This window comes from Carassius gibelio, chromosome B3 (assembly GCF_023724105.1).
Source record: "Carassius gibelio isolate Cgi1373 ecotype wild population from Czech Republic chromosome B3, carGib1.2-hapl.c, whole genome shotgun sequence".
In the NCBI taxonomy this organism is placed as follows: domain Eukaryota; kingdom Metazoa; phylum Chordata; class Actinopteri; order Cypriniformes; family Cyprinidae; genus Carassius; species Carassius gibelio.
In genome coordinates this window covers 24,998,906-25,022,141 of record NC_068398.1, presented here as the reverse complement: position 1 = coordinate 25,022,141, position 23,236 = coordinate 24,998,906, and the positions used below count along the sequence as shown (strand labels likewise).

The following is a 23,236-nucleotide window of genomic DNA, read 5'->3' as shown; positions in this document are numbered from 1 at the left end:
GTGTTTAATCAGGCACCTAAATGACTAATTACTATAAATTATTCTGAGTTCTAATCTTACCTATAAAAGAAAAACGTTTTAACCAACTTTTTAGTAAAATAAACCTTTTCAGAATATTAAATATGCACTTAATATATACCTAGGTACTTCATTTAAAACTTTAATAATATAATATAAATATATATAATATTACCATTTAAAATAACTTTTTAGAATATTAAATATGCACATAATATATATCTAGATACTTATAAAATAAATATATATAATATTATTACATTTAAGTTTCTTTTTTTCTATTTAAATATATTTTAAAATGTGATTTATTCCTGTGACGCAAAGCTGTATTTTCAGCGTCATTACTCCAGTCTTCAGAGTCACGTGATCCTTCAGAAATCATTTTTCATTAGCCTGTTTGATGCTTAGGAAACATTTATTATTATTATCAATGCGAAACACAGTTGTTCTGTTTCCCCAAGAACAACACAGAACAGCAAAAGAACAGCATCTATTTGAAATGAAAATCTTTTGTCAGATCTTATGTCTTTCAGTTTTCGGTTAATTGAATACGTCCTTCCTGAATAAAAGTATTCATTTATTTTCAAAAAAAAAAAAATTCTTACTACCTACAAACCTTTGAAAGGCAGTGTATATTTACACATTTTCTTTCAGTCCATCTTGAATAATAATCATAACCCCTGACGAAAACTCGAAGCATTTTCATCCAGTCCTTCATTATGATAAGAATATTTAAAAGCAAACTCTGCCCCCTAGCGACTCAAACTGTTTCGTGCAATTGCTCAAACGGATTTGGACATTCTCATTCCACAAGCTTTCACGTGAAGTTTCAAAAGATCATTTCAAGGATTTTCAGAATCACTGCAATGCATCTCTGTATACTGTCAAGACACACTTTTTTTCTAGCAGTCACATAGCAAACATATTCTTTATTTTTTATAGTAACTTCATAAAACAAAATACTCGAAACAAACAAACATAAAAATGAACATTTGTCATTGTCTTCACAGGGACTGAAGGGTGATTCATTGTTTTTCTATCATTCAGTCATTAAAAGTGTTTCCCATTCTCTATTTGTTGAGGACTAATTCAATCTGAACCACTCACACAAACTGTTTCACAAATCTTAAAAATGATTTCGCCTGTGAAATGTCCTGATGGCTGTGTGTGATACCATAGGCTATGTATGTGGTGAAATCACATAATCTGATGCTTTATATAAGGTCAAACGTTTCATTTCAGAGTTGAGAAACGACCGGCTGATGTTGTAGGCCTACTGCATATTACGCTATACTTCTGCTTATAATAACCGCACGGTCATGTCATTCCTTAAAACGATATTAAAGGCAGTTTCATACAAATCTATTGTCATAGATATAACAGAAATGCTAAGCAAAAACGATGTTTTAACAGTGAGCAAGAAAGTTTAAAGTGAAGAATAGTCTATAAGTGCTGGACTGGTGCCACCTAGCTCTCTAAAAACAAAGGCTTGCGAGTAAAGTTAGTATGGATATATGGAAGCACTGGTTACGGATTATTAGTGGTGTTTGCTAAAACAAGAATTACTAATATTATTCCCCATACTTATCTGAACAAACTCTTGAACCTAGATATTACACTTAAATCAGACTATCATAGGAACTTGGAGTTGAGCTCTTTTGAATAAGCGATGGCATAGAAATGCATTAAAAATCATAGTTACCACATAACAACATCCTAGCAACAATCGACAAACCCTGTCATCACTGTGATGAGTTTTGCACTGGCAAGCACTGCTTACTTTTCACCCCAAAATGAAAATTTGCTGAAAATCTACTCATCCTCAGGCCATCGAGATGTAGATGAGATTGTTTCTTCATCACCACAGATTTGGAGAAATGTATCTTTTAAATGAGCAGTTTAGCTCACCAGTAGATACTCTGCAGTGAAAGGGTGCCGTCAGAATGAGAGTCCAAACAGCTGAGAAAAACATCACAATAATTCACATGACTCCAGTCCATCAGGTTATCTCTTGTGAAGTGAAAAACTGCGTTTGTAAGAAACAAATTCATCAAGATGCTTTTAACTTCAAATGTTGCTTTCGACTTACGTACGCTATCCATAATATTGCTTTAAAAAGGCCTTGTTTCTTTCAAACATGCCTCCTTTGCTGTTCACACGGTGTTAAATATGGACAGGAGATGTGTGAATTATTGTTTTGTTTTCATCAGCTGTTTGGACTCTCATTCTGATGGCACCCATTCACTGCAGAGGATCCATTAGTGAACAAGTGATTTACAACTAAATTTCTCCAAATCTGTCCCGATATTCATCTACATCTCGGATGGCCTGAGGATGAGATCAGTGTAAAACAAATTTTCATTTTTGAGTGAACTATCCCTTTAAGGCAATATACAAATCCCATGTTATTCCTTTAAACCTTGAGAAATACATGTAAGAAAGAATGTAACGGCAACAATCTATACAACTGGAAACATTAGCAACAACATTTAGACTTGATTTCTTTGGCCAAATTATCCTCAGCACTAAAATGGCTCATAGTTAAGCTGTTTGTGCAAATCTCCAGCAGAGAGCAGGAACGTAACTCCCCTCTCAGTCGCCAGCGCTTCCCCTAACTCCTGCTCACCTAACGTCCCTTTCTCTTGCACGTCCCGCCTCCTTCTCCTCCCTTAACCCTTTCTGAAAAACCCATTCATCTTTCACTATTCTCTCGCTCTCTCTCCAGTGTCCTGATTGATTCCAGATCTGCTCCACTTGCTGACTCGACATTCCACAGCTGGCCACAGCACCGTTTCACCTCGAGGCCTTGCCAAGAGCCGAAGGGGAAAAAAGGAAGGCAAGAAAATGGGGTAAAGTTAAGAGTTGAAAAGAAAGACTAAGTAGAGATAAAAGAACAAAGTTAAAGTTTCATTCCCTGTACTGTTTGGATTCAGCTTTTACATGAGCTCATCATAGCGGCTGAGATCAAGCAAACCATTACAGTGAGCTCAAACTTCCTGTTGGGCAGCTCTGTGCCAGTGTGGGATTAGAGAGAAAGAAAGATACTGCGGTGCTTGTGACAGGCTCATTCTCATGCACTTTCATCTGTCTATTTCTGTCCGCAGCGCTTTTTTTCTTTTTTCTTTTTTTGGTTCCACACCACTGAACTTCAAACATACCATCGTTTCATCTGATGTGTAATTATTATGATTATCGTTTTCAGATTGATTCATGGGGGGGACCGGGATTCGGACCCAGAGAACATCAAAATAAGCTGCACAAATAATACAAAAAAAAAAAAAAAAAAAAAACAGCAACAAAAAAGTCACAACAAATAACTTTAAAAGTCACAGTCTGAAAAAAAGAAATACTGTTGTGGTGTTACCTTGAAGTTTGTGTGATGTGCGCTCTCATAGTCTGGAAGTTTAATGGAAGTTCAAGTCAATGTAATTGTTTTCATTTTTTTTTTGGGGGGGGGGGGGGGTTCCCTTTTGGCACTAAAGAATAACTATGACATAAAGGACATGAAAAAAATATGCATATAAACTTGATTTCCAAAACCGGATAAAGACAAACAAAAAAGAATCTTCCACACTAGCCAATCAAAACAGCTCCTCTGAGATGGTGGAATTTGATTGGTTGACAGGCTTAGATGGATTTGATGGAGTTTTGTCTCTGTTTATTTTGGTGGATCATCTGCTGCGCTCTACACAGCTCTCTCAATGTCTCTGGAAAAAACAAACACAAAAAACAAAACCGCAGCTCATTTTAAACGTAAATTCTCTCAGTGAGTTGCTGCCATGGCAGATTTGATTTCCACGGTGTTTCGAACATATCCAGCATTATTCGCCTTGTTCGTTTAACTCCATGTCTGAAACGAGAATGTTTTTTTCAGCTTCTTCGGAGGGGGCGGAGTTAGTGCGGCTGTACCGAGCGCTCTCATAGGCCCCCATGGAGCCGAAGCTCCGCCTACGGTACAGATAAATCCCTCCCACCACCAGAGCAATCAGAACGAGGGCTGCAACCAGGACCTGAATCAATACATGAAGATGGTCGACCTTGGCTGGAAGAAAGAGAAAAGAAATATTCAAACAAAACATTAAAAACAACTTCATGGGCATTCATTTAAAGAGGTCATAATATTTCAATTTTCCCTTTCTCTTTGGAGTGTTACAAGCTCTTGGTGCATAAAGAAGATCTGTAAAGCGGCAAAGACTGAAGTCACAAATCCAAAGAGATATTCTTTATAAAAGTTAAGAGTAAACCAAGCCTACATAAAACTGCTCGTTCTAACACACCCCCACATGTCAATGTCACCGTGTGGGAAGATTTGCATAATGCCGCCCAAATGTTCAGGCAAAGAAAGAAGGCGTAACTTTTATTCTGGCTGTTGCTGCCGCCATGTCGTGGAGACACTGTGTTTCATTGTGAAAGCGAAGCTACTTTGTTTGGTCTTCCAAAAGTGGACACAACTAGAAATCAGTTGTTAAGTTGTATTAACAACACTGTTCTGGAACAGTTCAACCCAAATATTCAGATGTGTGCAGCGCAATGCGGAGGATGAGAACTGTTTCTTGTGAAAGTAGCCTACAACACCGTTGTCTGTTTCTGTAAAGTGAGGCAGTTCAAACTTCGCAAGGACAGTCTGGCGCTTCTGACTTACAGCTGTTTTCATATATAAAGAGTTTTCCACTGATGATTCAAACGTGAGTTTTGAGCAGTGTAGAGTAACGTTTTTTTTTTTTTTGCTTCTCCAATCTCAAATGCAGACATGGTTTTATGTTTACGCAGCACGATATGCAACGCAACACATAAAAAGACAGTATAAGTCATTATAATCAGTAATTATTTCCCCACTTGATGCTACAAATTTCTCGTTTGTAATGGGTTTTATTGGTTTTATCTTGTTGCGCCAGGACACATGACATCACAGTATGTTAAGGGGCATAACAATTCCGTCACACGCTTGAGAAATTGGCCAATCACAACGTACTGGATAGCTGGCCAATCAGAGCACACTTCACTTTTCAGAACGATGAGCGTTGTAAAAATCAAAGTGTTTCAGAAAGGCGTTGCATAAAGAAGCAACAATAATCTACATCATGTGAAAAATAATGTGTTTTGAACCTTAAACCGCATAAACACATTTCATTACACCAAATACACAAAATAATGTTCATTTTAGAAAAAATTAAAAAATTTGGTTAAAAAATGAATAGAACTTACAATGAACTACAGGCTCTGCTGTGGCTCCTACTGAAAAAGAAGAGGAAGAGGAAAATTGGGTTAAAAATGTGAATTATTATACTGTATATTATAATTTTTTTCCCCCCTGAGGTCAACTTAACCAAGGTTTTTTGGCTATTTCTCATCATGACCATCAGGCACGTGCACAGGTAGGGCTCAACCTGTGCAGAGCACATGCCCTTTTTGCCCTTACACTCCGAAGTGCCCTTTTTTTGGTGGTGTTTTTTTTTTTTAATCAATGCTATTGGTCACCCTTTGCGCCTGTCTGTCTGTTTTACCAAATTAAAGTTATTAAAACGAGCTTGTGTAAATCTTATTCGATCTTCAAGCTGTCAGTAAGCTGATAACTCCGCCCCCCCATATTCATCGAATCAACTGAAGTTCCACAGAAGCCGCACAGTAGACAACAGCTGAGCTGAACAAAGTTTTGCGAAGGGTAAATAAATATATTGTTGTTTGAATAAGTACTACTAAACACTGTCTATAAAGGCTCATATTTTATTTATTTGATGTCTGACTGACTCACTGACTGAGACATGTGGGACGTCGCCTGAGAGAGAGGGCTAGCATTTGCCATCTATAGTCATAGCCAAGATATAGCCAACACTTAAATAGCCTGTGCATACAGTTGCATTTCATCTTTTATAAAATGCTAATTTGGCCAAATGCATTTTACCACAGGAAAAACTGAGCGCTCAGTTTGTAACCTAGATGAAAATGTAATGTGATGCCGGCAGCGGCAGGCGCCGTCGCCGTTTTAATGACGGACAGAAAAAAAAAGCACATTTGCACACATTCGCTGGTCAAAAACTATATATTGATAAGTAATACAACAACATAATTTGTTTTTACAGTTGGGAAATCATAACAGGTGCGCCCCCCGCTGTTTCGCACTGGAACTTACACAAAGCGACGAGCGATCCTCGTCACCTAGATAACATATATTTCTAAGAAATTTCTTCTTTGATTCATGATTGCTGATAGACTTAATTTATTAACATTTAGGCTAATCATGTTATGATATACTCTCTGTATACTCTCTGTATAAAATGTTGTAAAACACGGTTTTACTACAGTAATGTAGTAGTAACTAAAAAAAAAATTACAGAAGATCACTGAAATCTTTATATTTTATTATGCAGAATGTAATTCATGATTCATTCCAAGGCTTCATTTATTTGATCCAAAATACAGCAAAATCAGTAATATTGTGTAATATTTTTACAATTTTAAATAGTAACTGTTTTCTATTTGAATATATTTTAAAATGTGATTTTATTTTTGTGATCAAAGCTGAATTTTCAGCATCATTACTCCAGTTCAGTACTCTTCAGTGTCACGTGATCCTTCAGAAATGCTTTTCACAGCAACTGTACTTTTCACACTATTTTTATTTATTTTTTCATTGTTGGCTTATTTTAGGGAAAGTGTAGTGAATAAGAGACCTTCAAGAGACCAACATCCCTGGTCCACCACAGTATCATATAATTTTTGCCAGATACATGGGTCACAGAAGGTTGCTGTTGTATTAGGTTTGAAGAAGCCCTTAAAACCCTGTTTATCTATATTATCTAATTATCTAATATTATTATTATGGTTGTTATTAATCGTGAATAAATCTAAAGCTTTTGAGACTATTATTTTGTGTTATTGAATTTGTCATGAAGATGTGACCATTTCTTCCTTTTATGCAGGCTTACTAAATAATCTTGATATAAAAAGGGGGGGGGTGCCCTTTTTCAGTTTCAGCACATGCCCCTCAAAAGGTCTGTGCACGGCCCTGATGACCATGGCTATTTTTCACCTGCTTACTGACCACCAACAGTACAGTGATATTTATTGCTGTGCCTTTGAGACTTCTTCTATGCAAAACAGTAATTTTAATATTATCTATCACTTACTTTATTTATTTTATTTAATTTATTTAGATTCTTGTAATTTTTCATTTTAATATATATGTATTAAATATACTTAAACATGAGCTATGGGTTAGTTTGTATTGCTTCATCCTTTAATAACAACCTCTTTGCAAAGTCTGGATGAGATAGCCCAGTTGTATATAGAAATATATCATATGTTCCTGTATGTATGTGCCGCCCCATACCCCGTGGTCGTTTACAGATGACTCCATGTGTGCGGTTTTTGCAGGACCCCGGCTTCCAGAGGCCCGTGTTGCTCTGGACCCAGAAGCAGCTGTTGGCGGACAGCATGCTCAGATTAGCGTCCTGCTGCTCCCAGTTACTGTAGTCCACTACTTGACTGTCTGACCACTCCAGACTGCCTTCTTTGGAATCGAACACATACACACAGGTCTAGATAAAGGAGATCTGAACTGCAGGTCAAAAAAGGAAACAAGTGTTGTTCATTAAAATTCTTGCCTTTGGTGTTAAAGATCATTCCAAGCCAAGCGCCGTGGGCCTGTTGTTGAAAACTCTGCATATGCTCCCATACAAAACTGTTCTCGTTTTCATCTAGTATTGACAAAAGCTTAGCTCCCACTGAGAAAGGAAAAACAGGATTACTTCAGTTATTGTGTGTAATATACATTTTGACATATTACATGTCAAGATAGTGTGTAATATGTTCCTGTGCTGATTTTGTTGTTTTTTTTTCCCCACATGTAGACGTTACCTTTGTTACACATGCGTATGGCCTCATGTTTAAACTGTAGCTCGTGGAGGATGAACGAGTAGCATTGATTTCTGAAAGGAACCCAGGACCAGTTACCTACAGGATGTGGACAAAGCCCTGGATACATCCACTTGTGGTCTATCCTTCTCTCTGACACAAAAACACAACAAGCAAAAGGCTATTAGAACACAACTGCAAAATCTGTGCAAGAAAAAAAGGAAACACAGCAGAGGGATCCGAATACACACAGGTTACATCTAAAATGGAAAACTAGCATACTGCACTGTATGTTTTAGTATACAATAACAGAAATAATGTATAGTATACACCATTGCTGTTATTGTAAACTAAAACTATTAAAAATCAGTTTTGGTAAGTTAAGTGAGTTGAAATATAAATATGAAGATTTAAAAAAAAGACTAAAAATGAGAACTTACAAAAACATAAAAATTTTATAATAATGTTTAATAATGCTATAAATAGTATAGAAATAATTCTAAAATAAATCTGGTATGCACTAAATTTTGCAAGCTATTATTTAAAATTAGTGTTGGGCAATGATTAATCGCATCCGTGTATATTAAGTATGTATATGTAAATACACACACATGCATGTATATATTAAGAAAAATATATTGTTTATATATTAAATATATTTATATCTAATTTAAATTACATGAATATAAATGGAATTGGAATTGCAATGCAAAGAAATATTAATACTAGTATTATGAAAGTATTCAGAAGCATATTTTACACATTCTTACCGGTGTTAATTTCACAGATGGCAGCATTTAATTTTGTATTACAAGCAGCCACAGTCCACTGGCCTTCAATGGTCATGTGACCACATCCATACATTTGATTAGGCTCTTTATCCTGCCAGTCACTGAATGTGAGCTCCTCTTCTCCCAACCACGTGTAGCTCCGAGCCTGGAAATACAAGAAGCTTTTGCTGATGCTCTGAGGTGTCAGAGTAGGAGACACATGAGTCGCACACAATGTCTCACCCCGTCGTTGTGTAGCCCGATCCAGGCGGGTTTGTGGAGCGAGCTGAGGAGGAGTGTGAGGTAGGCGTGCTGCTGAGGATCCCGCACCATTGCCAGCGATCCGTTGACGGATTCACACACCTGCACAGCTGTGTACCAGTCCAGAGGCTTCTGCAAGACCCGGTACTGCACGCCAGCAAATTCTAACGTGCCATCTATTATTGGGGGAAGAGGGTCCACGGCAGGGGGCAAGGTAGGGTCTGGAATCACATGCACACAGGATATTTTAGAGGTTCAGGGTATATAGTACAATTTATATTTGTGTGAGCATGTGAATTTAAGATTTTCCTCTACCTTTCTCCTTCATACAGATGAAGCCGTGTTTCTCTGCATCACACCTGCGAGACGCCCACATGCCCATCATCCGGGGAGGACTACCATGAAGAAGCACTATGCAGTTACCCTGATGGGACACACATATACTCAGAGAGATGGACAGACATGCAGACCGACAGACAGACAGACAGACAGAAATACAGACGGACAAACAGACAGAAATACAGACAGACAGACAGACAGACAGATAGAAATACAGACAGACAGGCAGACAGACAGACAGACAGATAGACAGACAGATAGACAGAAATGCAGACAGACAGACAGAAATACAGACAGACAGAAAGAAATACAGACAGACAGATAGACAGACAGACAGAAATACAGACAGACAGATAGACAGACAGATAGATAGACAGATAGACAGACAGACAGACAGAAATACAGACAGACAGATAGGCAGACAGACAGAAATACAGACAGACAGAAATACAGACAGACAGATAGACAGACAGACAGAAATACAAACAGACATATAGACAGACAGGCAGACAGACAGACAGACAGACAGACAAACAGAAATACAGACAGACAGACAGAAATACAGACAGACAGATAGACAGAAATACAGACAGACAGAAATACAGACAGACAGAAATACAGACAGACAGATAGACAGACAGACAGAAATACAAACAGACATATAGACAGACAGGCAGACAGACAGACAGACAGACAGACAAACAGAAATACAGACAGACAGACAGAAATACAGACAGACAGATAGACAGAAATACAGACAGACAAACAGAAATACAGACAGACAGACAGACAGACAGACAGACAGACAAACAGACAGAAATACAGACAGACAGACAGACAGACAGACAGACAGACAAACAGACAGAAATACAGACAGACAGATAGACAGACAGACAGACAGAAATACAGACAGACAGAGAGAAATACAGACAGACAGACAGAAATACAGACAGACAGACAGAAATACAGACAGACAGATAGACAGACAGACAGAAATACAGACAGACAGACAGAAATACAGACAGACAGACAGATAGACAGATAGACAGATAGATAGATACCGGGCTTTTCATTTGTCTGTTGTCCACTGGTTCTCCAGGGGCCCAGTTAGTATAGCTAAGGAACCCAGGTTCAAACCACTTGAACTGAGCCTGTGATTCTGAATTAAGCCCCACCCACACATGGAAACTACTGTTGGGCAGCAGAGTCACAAGGAACGCTGAAGAGAGAAAGAAAATAATGCTACACAAAACAAATTGAGGACTGTGAGCGTCAGTGACATTGGGGCATGTCAGTCCCAATATTCATTAAAGTTCTTACACTTTCACTTTTTTTGTAATTGTTTTGTGTGTGAACTATCAATTTAATGTAACCTAGCTTCACTTTTGTGGTGTGTGTGTGTGTGTGGTTTTGATTTACCCTGAACTCTGTGGTTTGGCACTGTCACTAGCGTGGCTCTTTGTGTCAGACACGTCTTGGAGGCAGATTCCCAAGTGCTGCGACTCGACAGCTCTTCTCCGAACACCTTATAACACTGTTAGAACGAGGGGGAAGAAAGTCATTTTCAAAATAATAACTTCTGCCACATCTCTACTTTCTTCCATTCAAAATGAAAAAAAAAAAAAGTAATCAGAATGTAATATCTTGCTTCATCACAAGAAGACGAATTTTCCTTTTTGGCTGCTGTTACAAAGCAATCCGATTTTTACAATCCCTCCAAAAATCTGTCAAATACAGGTAACTTTTCAAGATCTAATCCATTCCTGACTATTTCTCAATGAATTTCCCATTTCACATAGAATTATGACAAATGTGAAATGTGAGACTGTTACACAATTATTTTAGGTAGGTTTTGAAAGATAAACACCTGCATTTACTTTAAGTCAATGTAATCTTTCATTTCTTACAAAAAGTATAAAGGTTATATATGGTATATAAAAAAAGAAATGATCCAAAATGGTTCAAATAATGAGCAAAACTAAATTTAACTGAAATAACTACAAAGCAAATGGGGAGAAGAAAAACTTTATAGTGGTGTAGGTGTAGTGTAATAATGTATAAAAGCAGACGGTCTGTGGGAGTGAGTTTTCACCTTGTGTAGAAAAGGACTCCAGCCCTGAGGACAGCCGGCAGGTATGAGAGGATGAGCGGGTGTGGGAGGGATGGTGCCCGTCACATTCACCCTCTTACACACATATGGCAGATCGACGTGACACTTCTGGTCTGACCAGTCACCTGAGAGAACATTGAGGTAATTCACCGAACTCACTGCTGTTCAGTCACACATATCATTCCCCAAAATAACTTAAATCTGTGCACTCCTTTTTTATGTTTATATAAAATGTGCAGTGAATGTCAAATTCAAGGTGAAGATGACATACTTTCTGATCCTGTATGTGTGTAAAAGGTACCAAACCTTTTGAGGCGGAGATTTGGACACATTTGGACTCTTTGCTGATTGGCCGAGGCTGTCCTAGTCCCCAGGACACATAATTGAGCACCGAATGATCAGACCACCTTAATCTCCCATCGTTCTTAAGACTGTGCAAGCCAATCCACCACAGGTCATTTTCTTTGCGGGACATCTGGACACATTAAACACGCAGTTCTTGGTTAGTATTGCAAACACATTTCAAACAGCATTTAGTCTTAGATAAACCTCTTTATGCTAAATATTCATCCCAAAATGAAATTTCCATTACATTCTATCTTGAGTAACACACAAAATGATACTTTTATGATACCTATACACTCTCAGAGGTAAAGGTACAAAATCTGTCACTGTTGTGGTACCCTTTCAAAATGTAGTCATTTGTACATTTTAGGTACTAATATTTCCCCTTAAGAATTAATATTTACCTTTAAGGTTCTAATATGCATAATTTAGTGGTAAATAAGGCACAAAAGTGTTCCTTTAAAAAAGGTACCACCACAGCTTTTGTATCTTACATTTATGGGTGAACTGATCCTTTCACTGTTGTTAATATAATGTCATAAGCATACCTCATAGACTAGAGGACAGTGTGTGGTTGTGTGTTTACCTTGCGTAATGTGCTAACCAAAAACTGATTCTCCTTAGGAGAGTGCATGGAGACCAGGGAGGCTTCGAACCAGGAGCAGATCCTCTGAGCCTGGTCCCACGTGGAGCGATGTTCAAACATTTTATACTGGGCCTCCTCAAAATCGACCCACTCTAAACCGGTGTCTACACACACACAAATGTATAATAATGTCACATACTGAGATTTAAAATCATACTCCGCTCACAAACAAACTTGTGAAGCTTTTTCTTTTGATAATATTAAAGTGCACCGCGACAGACCTTCATGGCTCTCAGGCTCCTCTTCCACCTTCCCTTTCGGTATTTTGCAGATCCAGTCCAGCTCAGACTCGCAGTGTGATACCAGCCAGTTGGTGTCAGCCATGTTAGCTGCTCCACACTCAGCAGACCCATAATTCCCCCTGCCAAAGTTTTGATAGGACACCTGGAAGAGAAAAAAAAACACTTTATATGTTAGAATCGCTAATCAAAAGCTACTATGTAGGTACAATATAAAAGAAATGGAAGCAGAAAACAACACCATGTTACTCTGATATTTTCGGTAGTAGTGAAAGGTTTTTGTGGGGGTGGGTGGGTGATTTTATGGCAATGATTCTCTACCAGGGGCCAGGGACCACTAGGGGGCATCAGCATACTTACAAAGTGCCCTCAAGATTACTTACAATGATTTAAAATTAGACAAAACAAGCAATAAAACTTTGAAAATGTTATCAATAAAAATGTTCATCATGATCTTTAAAATCTTGATTTACCCCTTCAAAAAACGTTGTTATTATCTTTGAAAAACCAGAATTCTCATGGTCTTGGAAAGAACCTGAATATATATATATATATATATATATATATATATATATATATATATATATATATATATATATATATATATATATATATATAATCTTGATTTTAATAGTTCTAGACCTGAAAAATTCATAAAAATAAACTCAATAGGCATTTTTGTAATTTTATAAGCTCTAAAATATAGATTTTTAACATACTGAATATTTTTAATAAATGCATTACAGCTCCTAAAAGTTTTGGAACCCTGAAATGTAATTATTTTAATTACAATTATTATAGTTGTTGTTTTTTATTTCGATACTGTAAATATAACTATAATAACTATACTAGGACTGCCCATAGATTAAAATATGTTTTGTATCTTAAGTAATATTAATATGGGGGCCTTGGAGTCAAAAAGATTAACAACATCTGCTCTTCAGTTGTCTACTAGAGTGTTTTCCAACATGTTTTGTCTTATATATGCCCTTAAAGCTGCGGTAGGGAACTTTTGACGCTCTAGCGGTTAATAAACAGAACTGCTTGCGTCTTGCGGAAGAACATCGTAGCCGGAACTACTTCTCTCTGTTTATGTCTATGAAGAATCACAAAGGTACTGGGTTACTCCGCCGCGGTATCCACGAAGCAATCTAAAATAGTCCGAATATAAACACTTATTATAGGTGAACTCTAGTGATTCAGGACAAGCTAAAAACACGGTTTGGAAAATGGATTCATGGTGTACTCGCTTATTATATACATTTTTCTACATTTTGAACACAAACAAAGTTACGGACCGCAGCTCTGATTGGTTGTTTTTTACCGGGAGCGATGGAGTTTCTGCAAATGGCAATAGGACCACTGGGAGGAGCCAGAGGAGCTTGATTTTTTCACAGATTATCTGTCTCATATTCTACGGTCAGGACATAATGACAGGTTTAATAAATATGTAAAAAATATATTTTTTTAAAAAGTTCCCTACAGCACCTTTAACCCCGTGGATAAAGTTCAGAAATGTTCTCCTCTTCAATCATACTGGATATGATTGATCATCATGAATGATTATTAAAATAGCCATCAATGTTATTAGAATATACCTATACACACTGCTCTAGTATAATGAACTACAATTAAGAAGAAGAGTATTTAAAGAACTCACAGCTGATCCATCACTCCATGTCCAACTGTCACTATTCCTGCGGGAAATTCCGATCCACAGCCAGTGCTGCTCATGATCCTCCGCCTCCCTGTCCACACAGCCAATCAGACGGAAGAGTAGTTAGACACTACTATACTTTCAACAAGCCCCCATGATGCATTCGAAACAAGTCATAACTTATCTTACACTTAACAAACATAACCTCAAAATATTATGACTAGGGGTACTTGAGTGTAAAAACTGATGAATAAAGGAAATTGTATTCATTCTCACACAAATCAAGGCCCCATACATTGCAAGCACACACAGTGTTGCTTTAGGACTGGATTTAAGACACTAACCCGAAGGCCTCATGGAGGATCTGGAAGACGAAGGTCTCTTCCTCTGGCGTGCTGAAGCTGGCGAGCTGAGCTCCATGTTTCTGGCAGAACTTGTGAGCCTGAATCCAAGTGAGTCTCTTCTCCAGTGCACCTGCATGAAAAACCTACAAAAGCACAGCAATGAGCGGACCACACACACCCCAATACAAACAAACACACAGACCCCACACAAGGACTGTGTGTGAATGTGAATTTGAATGGACACACTCACAGGACGCTAAACTGGATTTGTAATGGAATAAGCAGAAGAAGAATTTACCGAATTGTAACTCGGAAGTAAAAACTTTTGTGGTTATTAATTTTGTGATAAATCTGCAGTCATTCATTACGACTTTTTATTCCCTGATTTGTAAAATGTAATTACCGTCAAAAACAATGTATACAGCCATCAAAGAAAAAAAAATGTTTTAATGCATCATTTGCTTCCTTGAATATCACTATCAGTGAATGTTTGCAGCATTTGTAAAAAAGATGGATCCCAAAATTTCCAGCCACAGCTGGAAAGGAGTCAAATATGCAGAAGATGCTGGAAAACCAAAGAATGTGCAGGAGCTGGAGGATTTTTCTCATGAACAGCCATCATAAAACATCTAGGTATGAAGTATTAAGAATCAAAGGTATGTAAACATTTGAACGGTGTAATTGTTCAATAAATTCAGCAATTATTTAGTTTTTTGGACTATATGTAAACATCTGGTATGTGAAGTAGCTTATCCATGAAAGTACTAAATAAAAAAATAAAATGCATTTTTTTTCTGATCCTTCTCATTTTGTTTAAATTATTAATATTTTCATAGATTCTGCAAGGGGTTTGCAAGGTTTTGAGCAGAACTTTTAAACTAGAGCCATCTGGGAAAATGAATGTTTTCCTTGACCAGTTTTAGAAGATGAATGTTACTTAAAGAGCCACACAAATGGGAAATCAAACAAAAATTACCTGTATTACAGGTAACAACAAATCCTTGTTGTGTTCACAACATTTCACTGATGACTGCTTTTCTAATCTCGGTGAATACAGCGGGATTTTCAAAGCGTTTGGCCATAAAAGAGGGTTCATTACCAACTTTATTTAAACCAATAAGCATCTCCGAATCACAACGCGAAGTATGATTATGAAGTTATGTGTCTGTTTTCTCCCGAGCGTCTTATCAGTATGTGTGCTGTCTGCAGCCTTTGTTTGTGCTGATCGTCATGTACAAACACGTCATTGAAATGAAGTGTAACTCCGTGAATACTCAACGAAGATACATGAGAGAGATATCTATAGAAAGCTTGAACGCCGACGCCCCCGCGCTGAACGCGCTATTCAGATTCAAACTGAAGCGCGCGGCTTGAATACACACACACAGAAGACAAAAGCAGCGAGACTGTTCAAGTTTTTTATTTTACTGTTTGCTTCGCGGTGAGAGGAATAAGAGATAATTCACCCCAAACAGATGCTAACGCATAGTTTAACGTGGAGGTGTGTGCGAACAACCATTCAAAACTATGTCAGTTTACCAATCAGAACACAGTATGCTACCGAAAGGTGGGGTTTAAGGAAACTGAATCTTTTGAACAGCTTTGCACAAACCGTTTCGGGATCTCTGAGAATTGAGGTAATTTTAAAATGATATTTTGACAAAATGACAATGTTTTTTAACCTTGGATGGATTTAAACCTAATGTACAGGACTTATAAACAATGATAGGAAGCTTAGAATTTTCATCTTACTGGCTCTTTAATATAATATATGAGTCTATAGGTGAGTTTTCCACTATGTTCAATTATAATGTTTCAATTGTTAATACAGAAAGTCATGTTGTTAATTTTTATAGCAGATTAGAGCTTGGTGATAATATAGTTTACATTTTGCAATGATAGAAGCAATCAACCAGTTAATATTTGTTATATAGTATAGAATTTATCGCTCTATGTAAGTATATATATATACAACTATATTTAAATTGCAAGAATCTTTCTTACATTTAAAGTTACAGTTCTGCAAATTCAACTCAATTTTGAATTTAGAAAGCATTTCAATTTTGAATGGCACACCTTGTAGCAGTAGCGGAACTTATTGGTGCTTTTCCATCCCGATGGGCATGATCCGGTTAGGGAGGGTGTGGGATGAGGAACAGGGGGGCTGGGGATGAGAGAGTCCTGATTCTGTTTGCATATGTATTTGGAGCGGACACTGGCACAGTCCTTGACCTCCCACAGACCCATGGCCTGCCCCGCCACCATCACCACACAACCCCCCTTTATCTGTGCTGCAACACCACAAGACAAAAGGCAGGTTCATCCTCGGCATGTTATAGCTTAGCACCAAATGATGAAGGGAATGATAAACAGAAGTGAATTATTCAGGAGCACACATGGCACACGTGGTTTCTGTACCTGGCTGGTCTCTGTTCCAGTTGGTGTATGTGAGCTCCTCTCCCGTTATCCAGCGGAACGTGCCGGTGCTGTTCTCATTATACAAGCCGAGCCAGAACTGATCGGCCGATCGGCCAAACACCAGGCTGCTCACAAAGGCCTGCTCAAACCTGGAAACACGCACATATGCACCTCGTAAGTTACTTCATAATTCATCGATTCCAGCAAAGAGCATTACAAGCTGAATACAAATCCAGTGGATGTTGCCAGGCTCGTGTCCGGTACCTGTTATTAATAATGACGAGCGTGGCATTGTTGCTAGCGCACATTCCTTTCGCATCATTAAAGGTGAGAGATTCTTCCCCAACCTTGAAGCAGGAAGGACTGTGCCATCTCCAACCCTGAGGAGATCCACCAGAGGGAAAGAGAAAGTGTGCTGTGTTATAATGCATTCTGTTATTCTTGCCGGAAAAATAATGCATTGGTAAATGGTTTTGAACAGATCAACATATATATATATATATATATATATAATTTTGTTTGCTAAATGTTAAATGTACAGTGACAACTGTAAAGCATCTGGAAATTTGTTTGCATTTGTTTTCTTATTAAATGCATGAACACCAGCATAAATCAATGTGGACTAGAATTTATACTGGTCTAAAAACTGGTTCTGTCAGTAGTTACCCTATATGTATAAACTATATGAATAAGACCAATGGCACAACAATTAAATCCACAGGCACAAAACATGCACACACTTGCATGCGTTCACACATGGACACACACATTTGAAGGAATGTTTCTAAATTACACGTCAGCACTAGGCAAGAGGCAGTAACTTGACCTGTCTGCCAGCTGTCTGCTCTACTGTTCAAGACATTACAGAGAGTCAGATGTGTTCTCTCATTGTCTGACAGATAAACTCACAATGACTCCAAATTTAGCAGCCTGTTCCAAAAAAAGAAGATTCAGTTGTTAAAACTAGATTTTCATTTGCAGAAAGGGCTACAATGCAGCAAAAGAATAGTGTTAATGCCTTAAAAAATATTGTAAATTGGGGGAAATTAATAATAATATGCAATGCACATACAGTATTGTTCAAAGGTTTTTAACATGATTCTGAAAGTTCTACAGGGATAAAATCTGATGAAAAAAATAAATCCACTCTGCATTAACATTGAACACTGACACAAAACCTCTTAAGAACATGTCTGGCTATTTACATAAAATTGTATTTTTGTCATTATTATCTTTAGTTTTAGATTAAGCTCATTCTATCTACATCACCGTTTGAAAGTGAGATTTGTTTCATGTTCTTGAAAGGAGATTTTATTCTCACTAAGTCTGTATTTATTTGATCAAAAATACAGTGAAAACTGTAATATTTTGAAGTAATATTACAATTTAAAACAACAGTTTTCTATTTGAATATATTTTAAAATGCAGTTTATTCCTGTGATAATAAAGGTACATTTTCAGCATCATTACTCCGGTCTTCTTTCAGAAATCTTGCTAATATGCTCAAGATTTTTCTTCATCAGTATTGTGCTACTTGCTGAATAGAATTATTAACTTAAAAGTATTAAAAATCTTACTGACAGAACATTGTGAAGAAGAAAAATTAAAAGAAGTAATATTAAATAACTTGTATGAAGTTGATGAGGCATGTATTACTTTTACTATTTATTCTTTCACTATATTTACTCTCATTTGATTAAAATAACCCCTCCCCCCCAACCCTAAATATTCAGTTTAGACACATAACTTATCAAATTGTATGGAAGAAACGTTTGCTATTGCTTCTTTAAGCTATCGGACTTAACTTTTTATTTTGGCTGGTGGTCGATAATACACAGGGGGGAAAAACCACATAGACCTGCATTAATCTTATCTCTGAAGCAAAACACCACACAGCATCCACCCAGCACACAAAATCAACATGCTACAACATTAGAACTCCTAAAATCAAAAATCAGAACACCTTTACAACCAAACAGCAACATCTGGAAACCCAAAGCACCCTGGCTTTGCATAAGGGAGACAGGGAAAAAAAGTAACTTAGTCAAGCATACTGTTTTAAAGCTTTAGGGTATCCACTAGTAACCTCTGACCTCTGACCTAGGCGATGGAATCCAGGGTCACAGCTCTTATTTAACAGATGCCTATCACCAGGGTCACAGCAAGGTAACAACAACAACACTCATTTCAAACAAAGACGGTTTGGTGTAGAGCTGCTGTAGATCTGGATGAATCGTGTGGAGGGATGACAGACGTAAGGCAATGAGAAAGAAAGGTGGCCAATGTATGCATATGTTGTTTCTGTGTGCTTGCTTGGTCCATGACCTCAAACTTTTTGTCCTCGGTTAGCAAACAGTTATGAGTTATGAAGACTAGCGTGTGTGAGTCAGGCTCCTCTGTTTACTGTATGCTTGTGGCAGGTCTGGGTCTACTGACCACATCTGGAGTTTTAACAGCATGACACAGCGGAGACTGTGAATAGAGTCTTTATGCCGAGAGAAAGAGAGCAACAGAAAGTATGTAGGGGGAGAAATCCAGCTAAACAGAAGTAACAAACAGAAAACTGCAGGAGCTGCAGAGAACAAAACAAGAAAGGCTCATTAGAGGATTAAAACTAATGAAAAAAGATGAATGAGAAACAGAAGGAGAAAGGCAACCGAGTGAAAAACCCAGAGTGATTTACCCGCTTGCAGCCGTGGTCCTCTATCCGGTCGTCAGACTTCTGTGCTGTTTTCTTACAGATCGAGGGCAGCGAGTAATTACATGGGCTATCGTTCCAGCGGCCCTCCTACAAACACACACACATACTGTATAATGAGGGGTTATCATTATGAAGCTGCCATAAATTTAGACTTTTAGGATCACTGTCTTAATTACAAGTATAAAGCAAAGCAGATTCATATCCATTAACATCATTCTGACAGCTGAAAAGGGATAAGGTTTGCTACAAAACATTCCTGGAATTAACTCACTGTACCTTTAACTCAATCCTCACAAACATGTCTTGGTATCTCACCTTAAAATTATACTTTTGCCATGATTATTTTTTTTTTTTTTCAATATTTTCTTGACAAGCTCGTTCTACACTAAAGTTTGGGGTTCGACTATGCTAAATCACTTATGCTTATTTTAAGTCTGTGCTTTATTTAAAAAACATTAATAGTGTACAATATCATTAGCATTTAAAGTGTAATTTTGGTAAAGCTGTATGTTCAGCATCATTCCTCCAGTCTTCAGTGTCACATGATCCTTCAGAAATCATTCTAATATGATTTGATACTCAAGAAAAATGTCTTATTACTATCAATGTTGAAAACAGTTGTGGTGCTTAACATTTCTGCAGAAAGCCTGATACTTTCATTTCAGGATTCTTTGATGAATAGAAAGTGTAAAAGAAAATCATTTATTTCTAATATAAATATTTGGTAAACTCTCTCTCTCTCTCTCTCTCTCTCTCTCTCTCTGTCTTTCTAAATATATATATATATATATATATATGCATATGTATTTATATATACTCACAGGCCCCCAGATGGTAACACAATCCTCATTTACATTTCGAAAATTGTTGGGTTCAAATGGGTGCCAGTAAGTGAAGATGACTGGAGTGCGATCGGTCCATTCAAAGTTCATCTGCATAGCTGTATCATGTAGGCCAATCCATAACTCCTCTATATCTAAAAGACATTGCAGAGATTTTGCCAAATGATATAAAATATTAAGACTTGTTGCCACTGAGATAACTTTTAACCCATCGGCAAATTGTGTTATTTCTAAAACTGAATAGGTTTATGCTCCAGACAAAAATAATAAAAAAAGCAGTTTCTGGTTTTCCTGGAAAGACAAAAGTAATTATAAAGCACATGTTTCTCTACATTTTTTGCACGTGTATACCTTTCTTCATATGCTTAGTGATGAATTCAAGCTCTGGGAGGGTGTGGATGCTAACGAGGTTAGCCTCCATCTTTTGACACATTTTCTGGGCGGAGCTCCAGTCCAGGTTGTCTGAGGTCAGCCTATAGCAGCCCGCCTGGAAGTTTTGCCAGCCTACATCACACTGATACCGGCCATCATCTGCCCAGGAGTCTGTTTCACACACAGACACAGGTCAGATCCTCAAGAACGAACCAGACTTTCAGGTACATCAGCAGAATCTACAAGCTAAAAACTTCTCGGCTTGCTGGAAAACATGCAATTTTGGGGCAAGATACTTAAATTGCATGGCTGGGCCAGACAAGGTTTACCTCTGAAATAAATCAAGGCATATTTAATCATTTAAAGTATACGTGTAAGCAGTGGTAGCATTGCTCTGTACATTTATATGTGTACCACAAGCCAAGAATGTGCGCACACACTGCACACATACCTGTGGTGAAGGGGTCAAGTGTGGCATTGGGTCGTTTCTTGCAAATGTAAGACAGAGCCACTGAACAGTCCCGGTTGTACCAGCGACCTTGAGCATCGGTACTGATCACTCCACAGTTTTCCTCCTCGTCATAGCTTGGCATTTCTACAACACACACATCCGTGAGATAAATCAGATAAAAATACATCCTTCCTTATGCAAATGAGCTCTAAGAACACTGACAGCTGAATTCTTTTGTTGTTGAAAAAGTCTTAATGTAAAATAGTGTTTTATATGTAAGAAAACAATCTGTCAGCTAGTCATTACTGGTTTATTGTTTGATCACTGGCCATAATCAGAGGGCTAATAATGCAAAATAAACAAATGAATAAATAAGTAAATAAATAAACATATAAATTCACTACTGTTCACAAAAACAGTAAAACAAATATTGAAAACAATATCTGAAAATGCTATTTATGCCTGTGATCTAAAATCTTCAGTGTCACATGATCCTTCAAAAACCGTTCTGATATGCTGATTTCATGATCAAGATCTCCTACTTTTGTTGAAAACAGCTTTGCTGCTTAATATTTTTTTAAATCGTGATTTCAGGACAACTCTAAGAAATCTTGTGGGACTTTTTAGCAATTTAATTTATGTTTTCTGATTAAAAGTATTAACGTCTTCTAAAAAGAATCTTAATGAACCAAAACTTTTGAACTGTAGTGTTATAAATAAATAAATGGACATGACTTAATGAAAAAAAGGCAGGACATTAATTCAGCTGAAATAATTTAATTGCTGTACGTGAGAAGAAATTATGAAGAGCTAAAAGACACATAAAACTTAACTTAAACAGCTGTCATTCTACGAAAATATTGACTGCAGAATGCTCCAATTCCCCTGAATTAATTATTCACCTCTCAATAGCTGAAGCGTAAAGTTAGCTAAAGTTTATAAAGTGGCTTAAGTTTTCAAATCTTTTTCGAATTTTTATAATATGCAGTACACAGATTCAATGCCCAAGTGGGTGTGGTTATATGAGAGTGGGGCTGTAAGGGGTGTGGCCTCACCTGTTTCCCAGTTTAGATATTTGAGAGGGGCGGAGTCAGCCCACTGCCAGCCTCCATTGAGATCTAAATCATTCAGGCCCATCCACAGGGTGGAGCTGTAGCCAGTTAGCAACCCTACAGTACGAACACACTTCATAAACACATTCCAAGGAGTTTTAAACAAAAACGAGAGCAGCAATTTCTGCCTTGTTTGTTCTCCATTTCCCAGAATAATTTTAATTCCTTTGCAAAAAAAACAAACAAATCATTTTTAATGTAATGAATACAACCATGTTTATATCCGTCCATCTCTCACCGTTGATAAAGATTTGTTCCTCTACTTTAGTGATGCTGAGCAGGTCCGCTCCCTGCTGTTGGCAGCTGGTCCGTGCTTCACTCCAGGACAGCGTGGCCTGAAAGTTAAACTGGTAACAGTTATCCATCAAAGGGTTTATGTCCCAAAACGTCTCACAGTTGGTACCTTTGGAAAGAGAGAGAGATGCATTTTAGTGAGCTGGAAGGTGTGCTCTATGATGTACAGTAGTCTCACATTCCAGCTTCCAGACGGTGAAAGAACGTTTTGAATTTAACAGGTCACAGCTCTATGAGTGACGTGAGGAGCATCAGCTGGATCAACTCACTCTTCACTGGGCAGAAGCCCCAGCGCTGGTCTTTTCCGTAATCATGAGTAGTGGCACACCAGTGAAAGCCATCCTCCCTGCCCACGCTGGTGCAACTGTGGAACCACTGGCCATCGTACAGGAAGGGGAAGTAGCATGGGCTGCTGTGAGAGTTTCCTTGGATGGTGTAGATTTCTATGGAGAAGAACAGACAG

At 37.7% G+C, this 23,236-nt stretch overlaps 1 protein-coding gene across 2 annotated transcripts in view; it reads right to left on the bottom strand.

Annotated features, from left to right (window-relative positions):
* Positions 1–927: 927 nt before the first annotated feature.
* The window catches only part of mrc2 (mannose receptor, C type 2), a 35,851-nt gene continuing 13,542 nt past the window's right edge, over positions 928–23,236 (bottom strand). Inside the window, exons 3-28 of one of the 2 annotated variants that reach the window (XM_052552868.1) lie at positions 23,043–23,216; positions 22,718–22,882; positions 22,423–22,536; positions 21,368–21,511; positions 20,896–21,087; positions 20,524–20,678; positions 19,685–19,789; positions 17,266–17,381; positions 17,002–17,150; positions 16,660–16,874; positions 14,584–14,726; positions 14,243–14,330; positions 12,565–12,727; positions 12,284–12,447; positions 11,659–11,827; positions 11,335–11,477; positions 10,662–10,776; positions 10,304–10,461; positions 9,219–9,327; positions 8,886–9,124; positions 8,643–8,808; positions 7,876–8,025; positions 7,623–7,742; positions 7,349–7,528; positions 5,224–5,250; positions 928–4,060 (exon numbers count right to left, since the gene is read on the bottom strand). In XM_052552868.1, the coding sequence (XP_052408828.1) occupies positions 3,840–4,060; positions 5,224–5,250; positions 7,349–7,528; positions 7,623–7,742; positions 7,876–8,025; positions 8,643–8,808; positions 8,886–9,124; positions 9,219–9,327; positions 10,304–10,461; positions 10,662–10,776; positions 11,335–11,477; positions 11,659–11,827; positions 12,284–12,447; positions 12,565–12,727; positions 14,243–14,330; positions 14,584–14,726; positions 16,660–16,874; positions 17,002–17,150; positions 17,266–17,381; positions 19,685–19,789; positions 20,524–20,678; positions 20,896–21,087; positions 21,368–21,511; positions 22,423–22,536; positions 22,718–22,882; positions 23,043–23,216 (3,884 nt within the window). In that variant the 3' untranslated portion in view covers positions 928–3,839. Of the gene's footprint in view, positions 4,061–5,223; positions 5,254–7,348; positions 7,529–7,622; positions 7,743–7,875; positions 8,026–8,642; positions 8,809–8,885; positions 9,125–9,218; positions 9,328–10,303; positions 10,462–10,661; positions 10,777–11,334; positions 11,478–11,658; positions 11,828–12,283; positions 12,448–12,564; positions 12,728–14,242; positions 14,331–14,583; positions 14,727–16,659; positions 16,875–17,001; positions 17,151–17,265; positions 17,382–19,684; positions 19,790–20,523; positions 20,679–20,895; positions 21,088–21,367; positions 21,512–22,422; positions 22,537–22,717; positions 22,883–23,042; positions 23,217–23,236 lie in introns of both variants that reach the window. The other variant, XM_052552867.1, reaches the window with a different exon arrangement.